General features: G+C 45.4%; 1 protein-coding gene across 2 annotated transcripts; it reads left to right on the top strand.

Moving 5' to 3' along the window:
- The first annotated feature begins 524 nt into the window (after positions 1-524).
- HEMK1 (HemK methyltransferase family member 1) lies at positions 525-23,399 on the top strand. Of its 2 annotated transcripts, XM_068201621.1 has the most exons (10): positions 525-942; positions 1,401-1,492; positions 2,481-2,574; positions 14,123-14,272; positions 16,305-16,369; positions 18,184-18,233; positions 19,478-19,583; positions 20,319-20,414; positions 22,161-22,274; positions 22,611-23,399. In XM_068201621.1, exons 1-10 carry the CDS (start codon positions 682-684, stop codon positions 22,645-22,647), a joined length of 1,065 nt encoding a protein of 354 aa, XP_068057722.1. In that variant the 5' UTR covers positions 525-681; the 3' UTR covers positions 22,648-23,399. The 2 variants fall into 2 exon arrangements, with proteins under 2 accessions (XP_068057722.1, XP_068057723.1); XM_068201622.1 differs by lacking the exons at positions 22,161-22,274; positions 22,611-23,399 and adding an exon at positions 20,658-20,772.
- Positions 23,400-23,490: the final 91 nt, after the last annotated feature.

The raw sequence follows: 23,490 nt of genomic DNA, 5'->3' as shown, positions 1-23,490 counted from the left end.
GGGGATGGTAACAGTGTGAAACACCCTTGATCCGTGAAGTCCAGGTCTTCTGTGAGCATTCCTGCCAGCTTCTGATTTGTGGTTTATAAATAAAGAGAGGAATAAAAGAAATCATCTAGGAGAGACTGAAGGTCTTCCTACAGGGAAACCAGGGTGACCCACGTGTGGGGTGGAGAGCCAAGGACTGGAGCTGAAGGTTGGTGTGTCAGTGGCTCTCTGGGACCGAGGACAGGCAGGAGAGCTGTGCCTGTGTGTGGGCAGCTCGCTTCTGCCCTGCCATGGCCACAGCTGGCCTCTGACCTCTGGCGATGGGCAGCTCTGGGAAGAAGGAGGTTGCAGGGCTTAGCTGGTTGGCTGTCATGTGAGTCTTTTTTGGGGGTAGTCCTTTGTTACTGGTAAGGTGTGTGTAATTGGTTTTGTGCTTGTGGGCTGGGATTAGGGCAAGCAGTCTGCATTCTGTCAGAGGGGAACCTGTTATTTAGCAGCCGGAGGAACTCACACTCTTCTCTTGCCTTGTTTTCTAGCATAGAAGAGCTGCAAATGCTGTCCTGTGGAGAACCCACTGACTGTGGTCAGCTGGTGCTTAGCCAGTGACCTGTGGTAGCACCAGGTGAATCTCAGCACTGACAGATCAGTAGGTGGACACGAGGAACGGGTGTGGAAGCCAGAAACTTCACCACAATGAGATGCCTCACCCATCCACTGCTCAGGAAGTTGTTGAGCCTCCCACCTCAGTGTGTGCCAGGGCAAGGGACTCCAAGTAAAGGTGCTGTCCTCAGTCCAAAGCAGCTGTTTCTGAGGCAGAGCTGCAGAGCAGGGCCTGGGCTCATGACTGCCACTGATACGGTCAACTATTGGCAGAAAGTGTTCGAGACAAATGGCATCCCCGAAGCACAAGAATCCAGTCAATATATTGTGTCATTTGTCCTGGGAGCAAAAACAGTTAAGTAATAGGAAAACAGTAAAGTCTGTGTGTGCTTCTCGCTTTTTCATTTTGATTGAATCTCTTACCTTTTTATCTCATTTAGAGGGAGTAGAACAACTTATCCTCCCTTAGATGGCAGAGGGGGTAAGGGGTAGTTTATTATTGCCAGTAGAACACTCAGGAGTCTTTTAAAAGATCTCTTTTGCAGACACTGAAGTGTAGCATAAACATCCACCCTGACTTGCCCAATTAAGTGATTCTTAATTGTTCTTGTGAACCCCAAAAAGTAGCAGGAAAACAGCTGTAAAGGTTTGTTTCTAAACATGCAGACAAGTTCTTCTGATGGCTCTCCAGCTGGTTTCTAGCAGTCCCAGGCAATTGTGTTTGTCAGCATCCTGTGTCACCTGGAGGATGCCTGTGGCAGAGGACCCTCCAATGCACAGGTGGGCAGGTTTTAAAGTGACTTTGTCTTCAGTTTCAGAGTCTGGATTCCAAAAGCCTCCACACTCCACTTACAGCACTGCAGCAGGAGCAAATCCAGCAGCTGAGCCACAAGCGGTTACAAAGGTAGGAGCATCCTCTTGTACCTGTTCCTTTGGAGGGCTTTCCTTGAGTCTAAAAGCAGCCAGGAGAATGGCAGCAGAGGGAAGGCAGCTCAGATGTCAGCTGTGCTGTGGTGGTCTCTCATGGTGATTCAAATGAGGGGCACAACTTGTCCACCTGCAAGGCCACTGTCCAGTTGGTCAGGTCCCAGCCTGTACTGGTGCATGGGGTTATTCCTCCCCCGTTTATATGATTTTGTATTACTCCGTGCTGATTTTTATGAGATTCCTGTCAGCCCATTTCTCCAGAGGTCTCTCTGAAAATTTGTACACCCATCTGGTCTGTTAGCTACTCCTCCCAATTAATTCTGTCACTGCAGGCATGCCAAGGGTACTCTGTCCCTTCACCCAGACCAGTAAGGTGTTACAGGATATTGATCCTGGGGTATTTCACTAGGAATCAGCTTTCAGTTGAGCCTTGTGTTACTGAAATCAGCCTTCCAAGCCTGACTGTTCAGTCAGTTTCCAGCCCACCTCATTTATTCAGTCTGTACTGCATCAGCTTGTATTTGAGGATGTTATGGAAGACAGTGTCAGAACTCTAGGGAAAATCAAGATGTGGTTTTGGTGCACCTAACTGGTTCATTGTGTCATGGGCGACTATTAGCTCATTCAGGAGTGATTTCCCCTTTGTAAATCCATGCTGACCAGTCTCAATCACCTTCCTGCACTTGGCATGTTTGGACACAGCCTCGAGGACTCTTTGTTCCATCACTTTCCCCAGGATCAAAGTGAGGCTGACTGACCTTAGTTCCCAATTCCAGTGCTTGATAACAGTCTGGGCTGTGGGAAGGGAGCTCCCCCTGTCCCCTCAGCATGCACATGCACATTGCTCACACAGTTGCTGGCCCTGGGCCGGGGTTGTGGTTAGCAGTGAGGAAAGCATGGCATGAGAGCACCCCTGGTCACACAGCGCAGTCCCAAAGCGATGACCCTCCTTTTGCCCGCCTCAGGATGCCAGTGCAGTATGTGCTTGGAGAGTGGGACTTCCAGGACCTGACCCTGAAGATGAGACCCCCAGTATTTATTCCACGGCCTGAAACAGAGGTATGAATGTGAGGAATGTGGTGGGGGCAGGCTTGGATGTGTGAGTTACACAACATGATAACAGTCAGGGCATTGCTGTGAAGACAATCCTGTATGTTGTGAGGCTGCAGTGATGAGGAAATCTGATCACTTCTTTTAGAATGGGGGTGGTTCAAAGCTTGTGATCTGGACCTGATGCTAGTAACCTTTGCCTCCTGCCTCAGAGGAAGGGATGTTGCAAGCTGATGTATCCCTTAATTACAGAGAAATCATTTGCCATTGATGGAAGGATGTGGCTTTGCTTTCCTTAGTTCTGCTATAGTAAGGACTCCTGAGAAGTTCAAAACATCTACTGCTATATCCCAGTGGCTTAGTGCATACAGGAATCTGAACATTGTCCAGAGGTTGCCAGCAGAACCCTGCAGTAGTAGGAAAACAGTAATGAAATCCAGAGAGCCTGAGGGTCCATGTGCTTGCTGGTAGGAAGTGGCACCTACCATCTGTCTCATGGCTCCATGGTGGTTTCTGGACAAACACAGGAAACTGAAAGGTAAGTTCTGACCTGGGCTGGAATTAAATGTGACTGTCAGTCGTAAGAATACAAAGGACAGCCATACATGACCAAGTTAAAACTCTGTCTTCCCCAGTGTTCCTACTGCTATGGAAGAGCTTAAGATCTACATGGTGACACTTGCTCTGACAGTAGCCTAGCTTTCACTTTCAGCACATGGGCCATCCTAGCAAGGAAGCTTTTTCTTTACTAGTCCTCAGGAGGGCTTGGGGTTTGCAAGGTGGATTTTTTGTTTGTTTTTATTTTGGATTGGTTTGGAGGGTTTTTTTTTTTTACCTTCTGAGAATTTTTCTTTTGGAGCCTGTGTTAACTTTTGGAGATGAAGTGGTCTTCTTCTGGGACTCATAAATAGACAAGGTAAGCTTAAACCTGTTTCAGCCTAGTAGTCATTTATTCAGTTGTTTGCCTGTTGTAATGGGCAAAAGTTAAACAGAAATTTAAGGACAAAGACAACCTGTGCTTCTGTTGTGCCCTTTGAAGAAAAGGGTGCTATTGAAATCCATGAGGGGGTTCCAGAGCATTTAGTGGGAATCAGCACAGCTACAACATAGACATCCTCTCAAGTCGGAGAGAGGAAGAATATTTAGAACCAGTCTTGGTTTGGTGTGGGGCATGAGCAGCGCCTCATGGAGAATCTGCTGGGCCCTAAATCATAGTGCTGACACTTGTGTCCAGAGCAGTTGGGAGCTCTCTGCCTGGTCTGGGTTGACCATTCTGTACTGATTGAGTTTGGAGATAGAGCTCCAAGGAATAATTTTGCCGGTTGGAGCCAGCAATCGTTGCCTTTGTTATTGTCAACAGTATTTCTGCTCTGGATGATCCAAGAGAGTATTTCCAGCCTTCAAATCCCAATCAGTTCATGGATGCAATGGGAGCATTGAAATCAGGGAAAACTTGTGTGTTCTGCAAGTCAAAATATCTGCTGGTGAGGCTTCCTCTGGAGCTGTGCTCTGGTTCTTCACCCCATGCAGTGCCAGGCTCAAAACAAAGGCCTATTGTATGGAGTGGAAGCTGGGCTGGCCAATGCTTAAGAATGTTGTTAATTGAGGCCAGATGCCTGATTTTTGTAAAAGCATCTCTGCTGGCCCAAACTGGAGGGCAGTGCTGTGTTTGAAACCACTTAACATACCCTGGTGCAAAAATGGAGTGTAAACAGCTTAACCCAGACTAGTCTTTGGCAAAACTTTATTTGTTGTGTCACTTAACTTACTTTGAAGGCACATTTTTAGCACATTTATTACAGAAGACCAGAAGTTTATGATAATGATTCAGGAATGGAGCTCTGTGGGCAATAGAGAGTTTGCTTGTGATGTGCTGGGGAGGTTCCTGTGACAGGAGAGCCATGGGGACAAAATCCATCTAGTCAGCAGCACCTGGCAGGACATGGCTGTAGACTGATGCTGCTTCCAGGAGCTGTGTCCTGTGTGTAAGCTGTGCACAGAGTGGTGTCCAGATCCTTTCCTTCTGCTGGAAAGAAAGGTTGATAATCTCTTTGTATGATGTGTTTGGGTTGGGCCTTGTCAATGTTTGCTTTCATCAGAGTAATTTTTTCAGCCTTCACTGGACTTGAAAACTGCAGTGGAAATACCTACTTTCAGAAGTGTTAAAGTTCATTGCATCTGTTGCTTTCCTTTTGTTTAGAATTTGTCTGCGGTGTTCTTAAAACCGATAGTGCTGAAACTTTTCACCAGATAATTTCTGTAAATAATCCTTGTTCTTTAGGAAGCAGTTAATTGTTATCCCAGGTTCAAGTTTATCTGTGACTGCACACACAAGCCATGTGTCTTGTTTTTGGCTGTGAAAATGTGACTCCCTAAACTGACTCAGTGCAGATACACAGGCAGTTTCAAAGTTTTCTTCCTAATTTTCTGTATGCAGCTTCTGCAGGTGCTCCTGTGTGTTGGTTGGAGTCTGAGAAGGGGAGCCATGTTTATGACACACATGTTTTTCTCTGGTTGCAGCAGAAGGGTTATGACTCCTGCTCCCAGTGCCTTGGTAATGGCATGAAATTAAACACAGCATGACCCAAACCACAAGCATTGTTTCAGGCCTGGGGACAGAGACACACGCAGAGAGAGAAGCTCCCTTTTCTACTTAATTCTGTCCTGTGTGAAATTTGCCCCCATGTCATCTCTTTAGTTCTCTCTGGTAGCTGAGCCCTCTCCTGTTCGCTCCCTCCGGGAATATTTTTGCAGCACATGTGGCTTTGTTCTTCTGTTCCATGGAAATCTGGCTGGGGAGGAGACAGGCAGCCAAAAGCAAGGAAAGAGCAGGTCTTATTCAAGCTCTGGCTTGCTGGGAGGAAAGCTTTGGACTGGCTGCTGTGAGTGCTGAGTGGGTTTGTGAGGGCCTTTGCAACTTGGCATCCTCCCAGCTTTCCTCCTGTGGCACCAGAGCCAGGCTTCTGCACTGGGAAATGTTTGGACCAAAGTTATAGGGTGTACACAATGAATGGGGTATCTTTGTTAGGTGGTTATTGTAATGTCAAGGCATCCCCGTCTCTACACTGCTCCCTCACTATTAATGGAGAAGAAAGGCCTTTTCCCAAAGCAAGTATTTTTTTGAAATTCTAAAATTTTAGAAGGCCTTGCTTTGGGAGAAATAGGACAAAGAGGAGGAGAACTCAGCCAGCCGTGGATATGTCATTCCTTCTTTGCCCGAGTGACTGCAGGCTCTCTGGTGCTCACCATGGCTTCCTTAGGGACGGTTTTGGCTTGGTCCCGGCCTCCTCCGAGGCAGGCGTGTGGGATACGCGGCACGCCCGCCTGGTACCCCCAGAGGGCGCTCCAGCCTCACGCTCGCCGAGTTCCTGACCGTTCGATTTCCCATCCGTTTTCCCAGGATTTCTGATGGTTCTGAGAAGGCTTAATTTTTCAGTGGAAACAAAAATAGCCGTCTTTTGTGCCTCGCAGCTATTGATCCGGGCTCCTATAGCAGATGGTGGGAGCAAAATGACAAGAGAAAAGGTGGGTGTGGAAGGGTCCCTTCTTCTCTGGACAGTCAGCAGTAAAGGACTGTCCAAAGCTGGATTTGGGGCCATCCTGCTTTGTAATTGCTAATGGATCTGTCCCCCACTGATTTGTTTAATCCTCTTTGGAGTCTGTCTATGTCTAACCTCCCTGGCATCATGTGACAGCAAATCTTGTAGGTGGGAAAAGTGTATTCTTTGCTTCTGGTGCTGCCTGCTTGTTTAAGCCTAAAGGAAAACCTTTAGTTTTTACTGTATAACACTTAAATCATTCACTACAGCATTTGTACTTTTTAGTAATGTCTTTGTCTATTCTTTTTCCACCTGTGATCTTTAAGCTCTTTGCTTGTTTCCCAAAATAGGTTGTTTATTTCCCATGATAACATGCTTGAAAGCTGAAGTCAATGCTGTTTACTTGCACCTGCCTGTGGAATGGTGTTCATTGTGTGGGGTGTTCTATGAAAGCACTTGAGTTAAAGACTGGCTCCAAGAAACCTTTCATGAAATTTAACTTCTAGATAAACATAATCGTTAAACTTTCAAGAAGGTGCAGCACACAAAGAAGGGAGAATTTTCTTTTCCTGACCTGTCTATGCAAATAAACAGATTGCAGGGTGGGCCCTTTCTCTCTCTCTCTCCAGTGTTTTCTGTCAAAGCAGTGACACATTTTCTGTTCCAATCAGTGGTGAAAGGAAGCATTTGATGCAGAAATGACCTTTCATTTCCCTAATTTCTTTACCACACGTGGATACTTCTTGGAAAGGTCTGAAGGTCACACTGTCTAGTGAGTACAGCCATTAATCAAGAGTTAGGAGATTGGCTTTTTTTCATAGTTCTGCGTCTGAGCAGTTGTCTCTTCAAGGGAAGGCTGCATCCCCTTTCTGTGTAATGGGCTTCCCAGTATGGGAAGTGAAAAGGCTAATAATGCCCTGTCTTGACATAGCTTAAGGCCCTTTCTTGAAGTATGTGTAGACTTGTATAAGGCTTATTAAACATAAATGCAGTAGAGCATTATTTCATAAATCAAAAATTATCTGCTGTCTGTCAAAATAGAGCTGTAAGCAAACGTGCTAAAGATGGAGCAGTGCTGTTGTGGCCTCACAGATCAGATTTTGCCCATATGATAGGTAATACTTCATCTATGTGTTGGAGGACAAAAATATTTTCTGCAGGTGGGCTGTGGCACAGAGGCTGGGGAATGGAAGTCACGAGGGGATCCTGTTGTTGCTCCAGACCAATTGGAATTGCCCTTTGAGCTAGACACAAGTGTTTAATAGGATCATACATAGACAAATAGAGCAGCCTGCGCCTTGTGGCTGAGGCACTTGTGCTGCCAGAAGGGCTTGGAGAAGGATTTGGGATCGCCAGTGTCTTAGGGATATTGGCTGTCCAGAAGCACGCACTTTTTGCTGCCCAGTGGGCTGATGAGATCCTTGCATGTGGACAGGGGAATGCCACATGCACGTAGCAGTATTAAATAATGAGTATTGCAGTAGTGGAATAGCTGCAGAACTGTTATGTCCAGTTAGGATACCGACTGCTTGAGGAAGAAGTGGAAAATTAGATTTGGAGAAAAAACAGTATGCGGACTAATAGGTTGAAAAAGTCTGCCTTGTTGAAGACTGTCTAGCTCAAAGACAAGCTGTGGGTAAATTATCTGGCACAGACAGCAGAAATTTGAAAATTGAAGTCTCTCTGGTTTCACAGACAAGTTTATAATAAGCACTATAAATGCAGGGCAGAAGAAAAGGTGCACATCTCAGCAGAGAGCGTAATTAAATGCTGAAACAGTGTAGCAAGGGTCTATTGCTGGCCACTTGAAAATCAGGACAGAATGTTTTCCCCGGACAGGTTTCTTCTTGTTCAAAAAGAAATGATGGAAGAAAAAAGGTTGTTCCTGGCTGACTGGCCTAGATGAATTATGGTGCTAGTTTTTGCTGCCTTCCTATGCAAGAAAACAAGACTCTGCTAGTGCAGAGAATTGCTTCCAAGCTGGTGATTTTGAGGACAGACAAAAAATGGAAATTTAAAGCTAAAATTTGTGCTGAATGCAGGGAAAGCAGCAGCTGTTCTTTTTAAGTCATGCACAAACCTGTCCCCCAGGTTAACTTTTATAGACTTTTCTAATATGTTCTCACAGATCTCTCTGTTGTTAATGCCTGTATTTTTGGGGGGGTTTAATCTCCCTGTTGTGATTGAGCCTCCTGTTTCCATGTGTTTCCACTGAGTCCTGTAGCTCATCAGCAGTGAAAGCAGGATGTAGGACTAGAACTGGAGAAAAACAAGCTTTTAAATGGCTGTGACAGATGGGACTCAAGGAGATTCTCATATGGGAGGGGGGGGAAATCCTTTTCCTCCCCCATGCTCTTTTCAAACATCCAAGTAACTAGAGCTAGGGATTAGCAAGATAGACTAGTGCATCTGTCCAGATGCTGTGTCTGGCAGTGATCAATACCTGTATCTGCAGAGAAAGAAAATACCTTTCTTCTGGAGAGGTGTGTCTGGCTAGAGCTCTGTGCTGGACACCTGAGGTACAGCCAGTGTACAGCGACTTGGATCCACTCTTCCCCCTCAGACATGGCTAAATTTAGATGTGACAGCTGTGGTAATTTCTCTTGGGCACGAGCACATACGGGTTGCTGCCTGTTGGTAAAGTCATTCCTGGGTGCTGTCACAGCCTCTGCTCCAACTGATGAAGCAGCACGTGGCATGTGCCCTGACATCAGGAGCAGCTGCTGTGTGACCAAAGCCAAACCCCTTCCTCAGTACTAGGCATGCTTTGACATGCTTCTCTCTCATCGCTAATGCCTAATGCCACCCTTTCTTTCAGGATCAGTGGCTCCTCTGGAGTTCCTCAGGTGCTTTGATTCCCATATGTTTATAGTGGGAGTTTCAGGGGTTTGATCCCCACGTGGGCCATTCGCTTAAGAGCAGGACTCAATGATCCATGTGGGTCCCTTCCAGCTCAGAATATTCTGTGATTTTTCTCTTTCCTACTATAGTGCCAGGCAGAAGGGCCCAGGACAAAAGCCCTGCCTGCCCATGAAGCAGTGGGCTGGTTGGATGGCTTGGTTTTGGAAGTGGGATATTGGCATTGGATTTTCTAAGGCCATTTCCATGGAGCTGGGTTTCCAGCTTGGCTTCCTGGTGTTTGTCATGTGCTGATTGGCAGCCAAGTAGGCAAACAAGAGAGGAGAGGTGATTGGGTTAATATCAGATCAGGTTCTATGGAAAGTCCTGGATTCTGAGAATAGAAGTTTCTGGAAAGCACACAAATAAGTGAAACATTCCCAGGAAGTATGCGATAGCAGAGAGAAGGTTACCAGGGTTTTCCTGGGTTTTTTTGCTTTTCTTCTTCAGTTGAGTGACCTGGGAATTTAGAGTCTTCTGATACCCTGGCTCTTACCCCTGGAACCTTGTCTTCCCTGCTTTCCCTGGGGCATGGAAAAAGGGTGCTTGTAGGGGATGCAGTAGTAGTTTGTGACTTCCACCCTTCCCTTTCCTGTTCCTCACTTCCTCTTGTTTTATTTATTTAGTTTGTCCTTTTTGATGGCAGAAACATATGATGGGTGATTCCCAGGTGCTGGGCTGTAGCAGAGGATCCCCTCAGCTCTGTCCCTGTGCTCAGCTCTGCAGCCAGCCTTGACCCTAGGAACCTTTGCTGCCTCCTCCCAACTGTCTCGGGGCTGGAACCCAGCTGAGCCTGAGCTGGTTCTGCCTGGGCTGCAGCTGTGCAGCCTCTGTGGTTTGGGTGCTGGCAGCCCCTGGCCTCTCACTGCTTTGTGCAGCTGCAGTTCCAAGAAATGCAGTGAACCAGAGCCCTGGCCACAGGGCAGAGGTGACGCTAAGAGCCTGTGAGAACAGAGAGGGTGCTGGAGGGCATTGGGGAACCACACTTGTAGGTGGAAGGGTGAGGCGGAGGCTCAGGGGAAGCTGGAGGTGTTCACAAAATTTTGCATTTGTTGCACTCAAAGAGAAGGTGGGGGGTGGAACCCAAATAAAGGACAGTGTGAACTTAGGGTGAATCTGGCAGTGAAGCAAGATTTCCTGGAATCACAAGGTGAGAACAGCCTGTGAGTGGTTTGGCTGAGAGACAAAAACTTGAGAGCCTCTTGAGTGCTGGAAGTTAAGTAGCATGAGAAGCAAATATTTGTGTCCCCTGTACATGTAAGCACAGGGTAATCACAGAATGACAGAACAGTTGGGGTTGGAAGGAATTTCTGCAGATCATCCAGTCTGATCCCTATGCCAAGGCAGGGCCACCTGGTGCAGGTGACACAGAAATGTGTCCAGGTGGGGTTGGAATATCTCCAAGGGGGAGACTTTGTGCCCTCCCTGGGCAGCTGTTCCAGTGCTCTGTCACCGTCAATGTAAAGAAGTTTTTCCTCATGTCGAGGTGAAACTTCATGTGTTTTAGTGTATGGCCATATAAGATTTGCTTCAAGGAAAAACAGGGGCTACTGAACCTACTTTTCCATGTGACTTCTGTCTCTTCTTCCTGGCTGTTTCAACACCTCTGCTCACCTATCTATGGAATGGAATGTGCAGTCTGTCCCTGCATGCAGGTGTCACCAGCTCCATCATGCTGCTGCCCAAACCATGTAGGGGACCTTCCTTCCCTTTCACCTTGCTGCCATTGCTAGCAAAAGCAGGCAGAGGATTTTAGATTCTTTCTGGTTCTATCTGTTTGCCATTCAGTCCCTTCACTCCTTCCAAAACTGACTTTTGCTGCAGGAAGGAGCTTCTTGCAAAGACTAGAGGAGAAAAATTCTTCAAAATGTTACATTTCCCCATTCTCACAATTCTCACACCGATACCCACGTGTCTGTATACCAGGCTCCAAGATGAAAGTAGTTCTGCCAGTACCTGTAGTACTGGTTAGCAGCATTTTTTTTGTTGTAGATTGGGTTGTAACTGACAATAATGACTCATACTGTAAGCAATAATTTGAATGTTAATAACTCCACAATTGAGAGTTCATTCTACCCAGTGATTGGCATGCTGTGAGCAAATATGGAATTGGGTCACAAAGTGTTTTTTTTTACTTCCCAGTGGAGTTTCTGTAATTTCATATCTCAGCCTTCAAAGCTGGTGATCAAACTGATGGTTAAAATGGCTTTTGGTGATGTTGGCATTACATTATCAGGCATTTGTGCTCTGAATCTGTTCAGTCTGAGAAGACATGGGGTATCCTACCCAGTAAAGTCCCCAGCCTTTGGCCAGTTGCAGTTGTCCCATTCCCACTTTCTCTGTGCCAGTCCCAGGCACCTCTGTTTAGCACCATCAGCCTCTTTGTTGCTTTTCCCTCGCTGTGGTTCCAGTCAGATTCTTGTGCAAAGGCTGGAAAATTTCTGACTTGTCTATTTTGTAGTCTTTGTATGAACACTGTAATACTCAGCCAGAAATACTTCATCTTCCAAGATTTGAAAGGGGCTCTACTGTGTTCTGCAAAGTGCTGTAATCTGTCAATTTCCAGTGGTGATGTTTTGGAGGTGATGGTGTGATGGGAGAAGTACAGATTTTGGCTGGATCATTTGCTAGAAGATAAAAAATACTGAGAAGAATCTGATGAATAGAGTTTCAAAACAATTTCTGATAATTTAATCATTCCTGAAACCTGGTGGCAATGGGAGTGGGATGACTGGACATGCTCTGTGTAAATGGTTGCTAGATTTTCCTGATTGTTTGCCAGTTAGAATACATCTTCTTCTTTGCTGGTCAATCAGGTTGAAAATAATTATTCAACCTTTTATTGTAGTGAGGTACTATTGTAGTGAGGTCTGGAAAATTATGCCATTCCTTTAGGTTGTCCCATTATTTTTTGTCTTTTGCACTATTATAGTAAATGTGTATTGTGAGAAAACCAGCCTTTGCCTCAGTAAGAATTGAAATGAAATAACCAAGACAATGAGGCAAGGCAGTCAGAAAGCATGACACACAGCCTAAGTAATATCAATGTCTCATTTTTTTATATTTTATGTGGTAAAACCTGAAATCAGTCATGTTTAATGGAAGCTTTGGCAAGCATGCTAAAATGTTTTCACTGTGGAATGTGTAAAGTGGGCATTCCATTCAAACCCATCAAGCTTGAAATTACTAATGAGAAACCTTAAGGAAGTTAATAAATGGTTAGAATAGTTCTAGTGTATGGAAGTCATATTTGGACATTTGTAATCAGTAACTTGTGCTACTCTGGGAACAGATGGTTCTGAGTTACTGTGGAGATTTCCAGGAAATGTTTCTAAGTGTCCAGAAATGGCTGGTATTTAAAGAAGTGATTTAATAGCCAAGCAGAATTTTTTGTGTGCCTTTTCTTCTATGGTCTTGGAATCCTCAGCACCTCACCTGCTTTGCCAAAGAAAGCTGTGGTTGCAGTCTCTGGCTGTCTGCAGTGCCCAAGTGTTTTCAGGCTGATTCATCTGGAGCTGTTTGACTGGCCGAAGCCACTTCTCACAGAAATGGGTAGATCAGGTGTTTATTTTTCCTTTTTGCTGTCTAAGTCCTGTAATAGTTTCCTCCAGGTTGGGAGCCTGTGAGACTACTTTCATCCATAATTGTCTAGGAAAGCAATCCCAGAGCATCAGTGAGGAATTTGTGATTTTGGAGGCTGTTAGAAAAACTCCCATATGAGGGCAATGCCAGTAATGACATGGTGGCCAGGGTAGGGCATTGTGATGTGGTTCCTCATCCCTAGCTGAGTATATTTAGATGTCAGTCCCCAAACTTGCCTGCTCCAGGAATAGTTCATCAAAGCTCACCTACCTGAATGCTTCCTTTTTGTACCTGTTTGCGTCTCCCTTCTCACTTACTGCACATGTGGAGTAGCCCGTCATGAAGGATGACCAACAGCTATGAATCTCTTCAGAGGTACTGCAGCTTTGCACAAGACATCTCTTTTTCTGGACCCCAGTAAGGGTGAGAGATCCAAGGAGAGGCTTCTGCCCTTATGCACAAGCCTGTCCAGTTCAGGCTCCGGACAAAAGCCATTGTAAAGTAAAAGAGAAGCTGACCTGCCTGCCAGGACTTGTTCCTTTTAAATATTCCAGCTTTTGTCACTTATTTTTTGTACATTTTCTTAAACTTTCTGGATTTCCAGGAGAGATCCAAGAGCAGCCCTCTCAAGTAGAGAATCCTAGGGAACACCTAGGGCAGAAGGTCCGTGTGTGCTGTTGTGCCCTGAAAGCACAAGGATGGGAAGAAGCTGAGAGCACCTGCTGAGCTGTTGATGCACTCAAAGTGTTCATAAGGTTTCCATCTTACAGTTTTGTCCAGTGAATAACAAAGGAAGTTTATGCTGCAGTCAGAGGGAGGCACATGTGTGCTTTCTCTTTTATTCATTTTCTCAAACCTTAGAAATCTTTAAGACCTCTCCTGCTCTATTGGGTTTTATATAACATGGCAAAGGGATTTAAAACAGAAAAGATTGACGTGAGGAAGGAGACAGAAATGGCAGAACTGCATATAGAACCAGGAGCATGGATGAAAATCTTTTCCATGTGACTTTATAGCAACAAAATGTAGTATGAGTCCACAATCTGAAATCCATGCAGGGATCTACTCATTTGGATCATTTAGTAACATTAATTGGCTTGACTGTTCATCTGCAGGTTGGATTACTGGTTTGGATGCTGTCAGGAGCTGTGCAACTGCCTCCTGGTCACCTACCGTACTGAGACTGTGTAGAAATCTTGAGTTTTGAAGCTTACAAATACAGAAAGCCAAAATTTTGGAGTAAATGTGCTCCAGCTGTCTGGTTATTGTTTTTTCCAACAGTGCTAGAAGATTTCAGAGGATCTGTGGGAGATTGTATCCTGAGGATTTGGTCACTAATCAAAGCACCCTGTGGGGCAGATGGAGCTGAAGTGACTTCTGGCATGTCAGTTCCATTACTACCATCTGTGTTTTTTAAATTAGCAACAAAAATACATTGCATTGGGTACAGAGTCAAGAAATTTGAACTTCAGTCTTCAGATCACAAAGGTGTGAGTGAAAACAGCTCCCTTAGTAATTTTATTTGTTTGTTTTCTTAGGACCTTGTCTCTTTAGTTGTGGAGGAAGTATTTCAGAAATGTGAGAATACAGCCCTCTGTTTCCCAGTTCCTGTTCCTCATCCTGTGATCCTGGAAATTGGCTGTGGCTCTGGAGCAATTGCACTGAGTCTGCTCTGTAAACTGCCACAGGTGAGCTCCCTTCAGTGCTCCTGGTGCAATAAATGCTTGTGTTAGAGGACAATCCCACTCTGCTCATCTTCCTTGAGATGTCACAAACTTCTCTGAAGGAACTTTGGCAGCTCAGGTCTCTGACAGGCTCTGTAAGTTCCTAGTAGGTAGAGGAGGGATATTTGGGAATTGCTCCCTCTCCCCATCTGTCTGCAGGAATAGCAGAGGCATAATCAGAATGAAAGAAGTGAATGTGCTCATTCTTGAGCTGCTGCAGCTCACTAATAACCACCTTACCTTGAAGCACTGGTGGGTGTTGGTTTAAGATACTAACCTGGACTGAGGACAGGAGGGACTGAGGCATGGGCACACACTCTATTAGTTGAATTTATGAGGCAGTCATCTCTAAAACCACCTTGTTATGAATCAAAAGTTCTTGTCTCTAGGAAACTGAAGACTAAATGATACAGGAAAGGGATTACCATAGCAGTGTCAGTACTTGGGATCAATAAGACAAGCAAATCTTACTGCCACAACTGCCAAACCATGTTTTTCTAGTCATCTGTCCCCTAGTAACAGCCCACAGCTTCTGAATACAGTCAAAAGAGCAGGAGGGGATTGAGATCTGGGTGACCAAAGCCCTTCTTGCCCCTGATTCTCGTGATGTGTGACATGTTTATGGAGATACTCTTGGTCAAGAAAATGAGAAATTAATCCAAGATCTCATTGCCTGTGGTCAAGGGAAAAATATTCCCCTCTCCTCAGAACTGCAGACCAGCCTGTTCCTTCTCAGGAATGAGAATTGCTGTGGCCAGCCCCTCCTCTTGTAGAAGTATAAGCCCTGCTGTATAAGAATTAGAGGTTGATGCCTCTAATGGAAGGGGTGTTCATCCTCCCAGTGACCTGAGAAGGTTAATATTTGAGCTTCATGACTTCAGAGTATAATTGCCCTGATTTCCTGAGCTAGGAGAAGAGCTTCATGCTCTTTTTCTTGCTTGTTAATTTAAAGAGTTGTGTCAGTCTGTCTCTGTAACTCATGACAGTCCTTTCCCAGCCCAATCTGCTGTACCCAGGGAAATAAGGAGCCTTGACTGATTAGAATTAGTGGTAGCCACCCTGACAGCGAAGTGGAGTTACACTCTGGGTAATCTCCTTAGTGTTTGAGGCAGAATTTGGCACTAAGGTACTGAGAAAACAGGAGCAGTTTTTCATTTATGGTCTCAGCTGTGTCCTTCACTTTAAGGGTGAGCTTCATATGTGTGGGTGCTGGCCTGGGACCATGAAATTAATCCCCTTAGGAGTGATTGCAAATCACACTGTCATCTCCAAATGCAAAGCAGTTTCTTCAAGCATGTGTCCTCTGTATAAATCCTACCAACATCTCTGCTTAAATAAACATCAAGCATAGCAAAACCAAGTTAGGCCTTTGTCTGCGGTTTCCCCAAGGTAGAACTGAAGGTCAAACAAACCTCTCTTTGTGGAGCCCTGTCTCTTATCATTATGCTGGAGAACTTTTAAATACCTGACACACAGTCAAGTACATGCAGTCAATACAGGCAGTGAATCTGTCTAAGGACTGCAGTGGAGTAACTGGGTAAAAGGTGTCTGCATAACAGTTGGAAAATGACAGAATCTGTGTCCAAGTGGTTGTGTTAGTGTCAGGAGGGATCCTGTCTGTGCTAGGAAGGATAAATCCAACAACATGACCTTCCTGCAGTCTGTGCCTAGCCCAGACTAGCCAGAGTGTGGAGTCTCACCCTGCCAGGAGCAGTGAGTGATCAGTGAGGTGAGTCACAGTGGCTCTGTTGCTGTCTGTTCTGGTGGGCTGCTGGCTGTGCTGCAGAGAGCCTTCAGTCACCTTAGTGCTTAACACACATCACTCGTGATCCCAGCTATGCCCTGCATGCATTCCTCAGGAGCTGTTCCTTTCAGGAGCCAAGAGTGAGCAATCTCTTGTCTGTTTTGATCTTGCATGTTTGGCAGAGCATGTATGCTCAGGAATCTTGATGTTATAACACCTGCTTGGTGGGGTTTGTTGTTTTTTCTGTTCCAGAGCAGAGTCATAGCCATGGACAAAGAGGAGGCTGCTGTGGATCTCACCAGGGAGAATGCACATAGGTACAAGACCATGTATTACTCATTTTTTTGTAAATTGTTGCTTGAGAAAGACTAAGTCGTCAATACTTGTACACGTGTTTCATGTTTATCACCACTGGAAACCAGAGACTGTTTAGTTGTTGAGCTCCTAAAGTGTGTAACAATTCAGAAAAAAAAAAAAAAAAAAAGCTTATGTTTACAGGAGTGTTTTTCTTTGGCTTGTCAATGTGCTTTGCAAAGACAGCAGCCTAAATAAAGCAGTGGTACTCACATGGTGTTTGTGAAGGGTTTTCAGAGTGTTTTTTGGTAACTACTCTTTACCCCTGTCTGTGACCTCAGGAAGCTTAGGACTGAAGTAGTAATGTTTTTGTCACTTAGGAGGTTAAGGACAAGTATATCCTGAGCCTTTCTCTCTCTGCTCCCTCAGTCATTATTGTTGTGCTTGTTTCTGTCCTTGCTCCTCTAGAAATGCTTGCACAGTCAAGTAGCACTTTTCCTCTGAAATGCTGCGTGGTGTCCCTCAGCATCCTCCCTGCAGTCTTGGTTTGGTGGGAATGGTGCTGCTGGATCCCATGCAGTTCAGACACCTGTGCTGTGGCAGAATGGATGTTCAGAACTGCTGGCTCAAACACCTTATGCTGAAGTCAGAGAAATGTCTGTCAGGTTGTCCTTGTCCTTCCTAGAGGCTCCAGTTCCTCAGCTGGTTCTTCTGTCACGTTGTTCTGGACCATCACTATCACAGGGAGCCCCAGAGCTGGAATTCCAGTATGCTTCTGAGTCCTGTAGGCTTTGTCAAATGAGCTCCAGATTGCATTCACATCCTCAGTAACTGCTGGGCCCTAGGCATTAATTAGAGCCATCTCAGAAAGAATTCCTGTTGCTATTTCTCATGGAGTCCAGTACAGCTGTGAGCCTCAAGAGGTGCTCATTATCTGGGATTTCTGTCCACAGGCCCACATACCCCTCTTTTCCCAAGCTGCTGCCAGCACTGGGGGTCTACCTCTGGTGCTGGCTGCACTGGGCTGCATTTCTTCACTTCTTGCAAATCCCAGCTTGTGTGTGAGTCTGAAGAGCTGAGTAGGAGCAAGCCCTTCCCAAACTAGTCACCTCACTGTTACCCTTTGCCTCCTAGCCCACTTACAAAGAATGGGGAGCAGAGGTTTCCTCCTAATGTGTCAAACCAAATTCTGTTGCAATTTTTCATAGATATAATAAAAGCTGGCAAGATCTTTGTCTCCTTGATAATAACTCTGGGCTCTGGGGAAGATTGTCTTGCTTATTAACATTGCTTGTTGGCTCAAGTGTAGATGAGGGAGTATAAATGCCATGTCAGAGAGCTTCATATTTCTCCATGGGTATTTTCATTGTGTCTTTGTGATCTTGTCCCTGGCATGGTGCCCTGTAGCTCTTGGGAGAGAAGCCAGCAGGATAAGCTGTGTTACTGCTTGACTGAACCCAGCTTAAATCCTGCCTGCTTTTCAGAGCTCCCTTACCCCAGCTGTGTTCTCTAGATGCTTGGATGAGTCTTCCTGAATCAATCCCAGTGCCAGATCCATCTGGGCACATGGCACATATTGCAGGAATCCCTCCCTTTCCTGATGCCTGTGTATCCTGATAGGGCAGGAGCACAGCTCTCAGCAAAGGGAGTAGAACTTGGGTGTAAGGCCCCTGGTAGGAGGAGAGAATGTGCTGGGAAGATCTTGGCAGTTGTGAATGTATGTGTATCAGATAAGAGGTGTAATATTTAATGATCTGTTTGTAGAATGTACTGTTCAAGAACACAAATACACCTCCTAATCTTTCTTCTTTCTCTTGTTGCATCTGGAATTTTACAGGCTGCAACTCCAAGAAAGGATTCACATCATCCATCAAGATGTTTCACACAGTAACTCTTTTCTCTGTTATAATCCCCTTTGTCTTTTTCCCTTTTTGTCTTTGATGGGTGGAGGGAGGCATGAGAGACAGCCAAGGGACCATTCTGGGATGCAGGCAGCAGAAGAGTATTGAAGTTAATAGAGAAAAAGGTCACTAAGAAGTGAGCCAGTGAAGCTTTTCTCTGCAGAGATTTCCAGGGCAGATGATCAGCTGACAGAAGTCCCTAATTGTATCAGAAAGTGAATTGTTCCTGGGTTTAGGTGTCCCAAGGTTGTATCTGAGCTGGGAGTCCAGGTGCTCTTTACTGTTGCTGGGGAGAGGCAAATATAGAAAGAGTGTAATTCATTCCATGCTGACATGGAGGCTTTAGATAAACATGTCTCTCCATTGATAAACTGTCTCTCCATTGATGGTAGAGGGAGCCCATATATTTAGCTTAGATTAAATGCCCAACTGTATTCACCTGAAATTAGGTGAGTTGAACCAGGAAAGGATGCTTTTCTTCCCCAGAGCCAGTTGAAACCAGTTAAAACTAGCATTTGGCGGGGCCTATCCAGTTAGGTCAGTAGTGCTTGGCTGTTTGTTAGCAGCTGTGGAGCCAGGAGCTGCAGCACTGTGGGTTCATTAGCACACCTTTCTGACACTTGTTTTTGACTCTGTGCTACCTCTTAGAGCCGAAAGCCCTGTGCCAAGAGGCTGCCTGAGGACAGTGCCACACTCACGTGGTTCCATGAGGTCTGATTCAGGGCTGGCCTGTGTCAGACAGCAGCAGGAGTGTAGGGAGCTGCTCCTGGTCTGCAGAAGAGCAGCCCATTGTTGGTTTTGCTGAGGGGCCCTGGCTCTGCAGCTCATTGGAGGTCCTGCTGCAGCTCTGTGAGCTCTGTAAGGAAGGATGTTCATCTGCACAGCCAGTCTGAGCTCCCACTTAGGCCTTCGTGGGCTCTCTGAGTTCTGGTTGTTGCTTTAGATCCAGGTGGGCACAGAGCTCCAGGGCGTCAAGCTCCTGTGCTTATTAACATGTTTTGTTAACCGGGCTCTTGATATGTGCTTTCCTTTGTATCACTCTTGCACTCTCAGGACAGAGAACAAGGCACGCTATTGCAGAAAGAAATAGAATAAAATTTTATGATCACGAAGCAGAGCCAAAGACATTCACGTGTGCCTGGAGACAGTTTCCTGGGGAGGGTCTTGACACTGATCTTATAGGGAAGACGCTGTGGTTGAGAGCTGCTTGTGATTCTTTTTCTTTTCTAGGTTCTGCCAAACAGCTGCTGCTCTGGGGCCCCATAGATGCCATAGTCAGTAACCCCCCATATGTTTTCCATGAAGACATGGCTTCCTTGGATGCAGAAATCCTCTGGTAATCAAACAAAGAGATTTTTTCTCTCCTGTTCCTTAAAGCAAGGTTTTCTGTCTGCTTCCTTGTACTACACACAGTTGCACACAAAACATGCAAATGTAATATACACGTACAAAATATAGGTGTGTTTATTTAGGATATAATAATACAGGCTTGCTTTGATACTGCTTACAGGCCTGAAACAACATGGAGGTGTTTTAAAGATTTATTAAAATAGAAAAAGTACACAGTTTGAAATTAGCTAATTCCCAATCCAAAACTGACTGTCATGCATGTGAGAAGAAAGTCCTGCCCCGCCCCATACAAGATGTGCACCAGAGCAGGTTCTGGCAGCTGAGCTTTCTGCATCCCAGCTGGCTCTGCTGGGTTAGCCACAGCCTGAGCTGGTGTTTGGCATGGATCAATCAAGCCCTTGCTGTACAACACCCTTGCTCTCTGGCCAGCTTAGAAAGAACAAACCTATGTGTTGGAACTGTGAGATCCCAGCTGCAGTTGGCTTCTAATTTTCAGAAATGCTTCAGGGGGTGGTTTCTCCTTGTGCTGAATGTGGGGTTTCTCAGGCCAGTGGTAGCTGCCTTCTCTCTCTCTGTATTTCCCATAGAAGGGGTGAGTGCTGTCCCCTGCTCTGGGAGCACTGGAGTCCGGGTGTGTCATGTGCACCTTTCTTTGTGGGGTGATGCATTCTCAAGGGCCACAGGAATTGCTGTCAAATATCTTTTTCTTCCCACACTCCAGCTATGAGGACCTTGATGCCCTGGATGGGGGAGATGATGGCATGAGAGTCATCAAAACAATTCTGGCTTTGGCTCCTTCTCTTCTGAAGGTTTCTGGGTAAGCACTACCATCTTTTGAATTTCATATCTTTTATCTTTTATCTACACTTCTGTAAATTCTGTACTTCCCTGTATGAAAACAAAACAGAGGGAAAATAGTTGCCAAATTGTCCCCTCATTGCCCCAGTTAATAACAGCAGCTTTTAAAATGTCATGTGTGTAAGCAAAATTAGCTTGAAATTGGTTAATAAAGTGGTGTGAGCCCTTTCCTTGGCTGTTGGTGGCATTTCCTGGTCATTAGTGAAGTGAGAATCTTTGAAGGTGAAAGCAGCAACAAAAAGAACATGGAAGAGAGTAGCCAAGAAAGAGAGTGCAGGAAGCAGGGGAGCTTTCTAAGGTGAGTAGCTGTTGGAAGGAGAAGCCATGGAGAACTCTTTGAGGGTGGATGTAGATCCCCACTTCCCTCCCACCCTTTCATTAGGGGAAACTTCTTTGTTGTACCAGTATAGAATGCTGAATATCCCAGGAGAAAGAAGATCAGTCAGGGATAGTTTCTGAAATGTTTAATTTGTCCATGATTAATATTCAAGATTGATTGTTCCTATTCTCTGTCACGCAGGATCCATTTTGGAAATCAATATGCTGATACCCAAAAGTCTGAGTGTACTGTTCATGTGCCAGGGCATTCACACATCCTGTTGAATATTCCTGACATTTGGCCACCATAAGAGTGGTTGCTGAAAATCTGCTGTTTTGAGAAGAAGAATGGGAATATTGAGAGGCATAGTGCATGCAGAATTCATTCCTCATGGTCTGCATGACCACAAGAGCAGAAGATGCTCCTCAGAATTTCCCAGCATTAGAGACTGGTCCTTTGGGGTTGTTTCTTAAGACTATTTCTTTTCCTTCTCTTTTTGCTTGTTTAATAAGGTCAAGCCCCCACTGAGGAGTGGAAGATTTTTAAGGTCAGAAATTAGATCCACACCCAGCTTGTAGTTAGCCTGGTGAATTTGTAGGGAGTATTCAGTGTGGGATGTTTTAAGAATTCTCAGGAGAGCATTTGATGGGGTTTGGCTTGTGTCCTTAGCCTGCTAAACATGCCTCTTGCTGTGTCCCAGGCCATAACCAGCTCCATCACTCCCCATGCCTGTGAGCTGGGGTGGTTCTGCTTTGTCACGGGAGGGAACATGGGAATGAGCCAGTGTCATAAAGCCTGGCAGAGATGGAAATAGCCCTGCAGTGCCCAGGGCCTGGCCCTGGTGCCCTAACAGAGGTTATTTGATCAGTTCTATGTAGGCCTGAATGCTGGTGTTGTTTTCATAACTGATTTATGGAGACATTTACTGTGGAAGAATGTGTGTTCTGACTTGTACTTCACGTCTCTTGCTGCTTATACACAGAGGGACTTCAGGCTGCCAGGCCACTGCTCAGTGTTCCTGCAGCATAAAAACTGCCTTCTGCCTTTAAAACTTTGGGGGCTTCAGAAACATATTGCTGTTGGTATCTCTGGGTGAGCTTCAGAAGGGCTCATTACATCTCGATACAAGGCTTTAACTGCTCACACAGAGTACCATGAGAATTCCCCCCAGGATCAACACTTTCTCCCCTGAAGGAGGCAGCTGGGATCTGCATCTTATGTGGACAGCTATGATCTGGTTTAGGGTTGTTGGATTCCACTGTGTTTACTGACCTTTTCATTTCCTGCACTGGTCAGAGTCATACAGAAAGAAACATCTTCATTTTTATCAGTTTAGCAACCTAAATGTGCATTTCTCCAATTCTGCTCCCAAATGTGTCTTTTCAGGAGCGTGTTTCTGGAAGTTGATCCCAGGCATCCAAATATGGTGGAGCACTGGCTACAGGCACACCCAGAATTACTGCTCACCCTCTGTGCCATTCACAAGGACTTCTGTGGCAAGTAAGTCTTTTTTTTGCCTTTGTATTTTTGGAGGTTTTGTGTCCTTTGAATAATATGTCCTTGCCCCTTTATGTATTGAGTGAACTCAGAGCAGCTTCACAGCTGAAGCCAGTCTTTGACAAAATAGGGGCTCCCTGGTTGTATCTCAGCTTTCTGATATCCTGAGACAGCCTGCCAAGTGTTTGTGTCAGAAACTCTGGCCCAGGTGAGCATTTCTGATGGGGTGACTGGCTCTGGTGGGGTTATTGCCTTTGGAAAGTTACCTTTTATAGGATGGAGGTAGAGGCACATTGTCCCTAGTGAGACTTAAAGCTCTGGTCTTTCTTTTTTCCACAGGCCTAGGTTTCTGCACATCCAGAGACAAAGCAGCTGACAGCTGTGTCAGACATAACTCTCCTTGCAGGATGCTTTTTGCTCTGGAGCCCAGCTGAACAGCTGGTTGAAAACTTCTTCTGCCTTGTGAAAGGAATCTCCATTCCCCAGAGTGTTGGACTTTTCATGCAGTGACAGATCCCTCATATCCTGACACAGACCTCATCCAGAGATGCAGAAGTTCAGCTGAGCATGTGGAAGTGTTTCACCTTCCTCAGGGAGCTGCATGATACATTTTAGTCTGCTCTGCTAAAGTGACTCAATCATCTCAGGACCTAAGATAGAAGAGTTCACAGCTCCAGATTAAAAATACAACTTCTCAACATGCCAAATCACCCATTTGGCCTAGAAAGAATTTAATTATATATTTTTAAATTGGCCTTGAGATACATTTACATAAAATGTGACCAGACGGGGTGATAAGCTCAAATCCTGACTTACACTGGCACATGGATTTGCAGGTATAACAGGACATAACTGTTGTGCACATTTCAAATGCAGTTCTTTTCCAGAGTCCTGATGCTCCAATAGCAAAGCAGCCTTTGTTTCCCACTCCTGCTGAGTGATTGTCCCTGAAGGATCAGTGCACATGTTACAGCACCTGAATTTACAGCCCTTGACATTTGGTGGATGCTGCCAGAAATGGTCAATGCATTGTAATAAAGACAGTGCTTCAGACCAGGGTCCTTAAAAGAATTTCACTGCAACTATTCAGAGATGCTGGCAGGCCTGAATAAGCATCTGGCAGCCACACATTGCTCTGACGGTAATAGAAATGCCTAAATTCCACATGAGGCATTTAATTGCAACACTTTAAAGAGAAGACCAGAGCCACTACTCTGCT

Source organism: Anomalospiza imberbis, chromosome 11 (assembly GCF_031753505.1).
Source record: "Anomalospiza imberbis isolate Cuckoo-Finch-1a 21T00152 chromosome 11, ASM3175350v1, whole genome shotgun sequence".
Taxonomy (NCBI): domain Eukaryota; kingdom Metazoa; phylum Chordata; class Aves; order Passeriformes; family Viduidae; genus Anomalospiza; species Anomalospiza imberbis.
This window is presented reverse-complemented; position numbering and strand designations above follow the sequence as displayed.

What these genes read in the sequence shown, in the direction of transcription:
- HEMK1 (XM_068201621.1), top strand. Translation starts at nt 682, where the DNA reads ATGAGATGCCTCACCCATCCACTGCTCAGGAAGTTGTTGAGCCTCCCA. An exon ending in TTCCACGGCCTGAAACAGAG is followed by an intron (nt 2,575 to 14,122) that starts GTATGAATGTGA and finishes TTGTTTTCTTAG; the next exon opens with GACCTTGTCTCTTTAGTTGT. An exon ending in ACCAGGGAGAATGCACATAG is followed by an intron (nt 16,370 to 18,183) that starts GTACAAGACCAT and finishes GGAATTTTACAG; the next exon opens with GCTGCAACTCCAAGAAAGGA.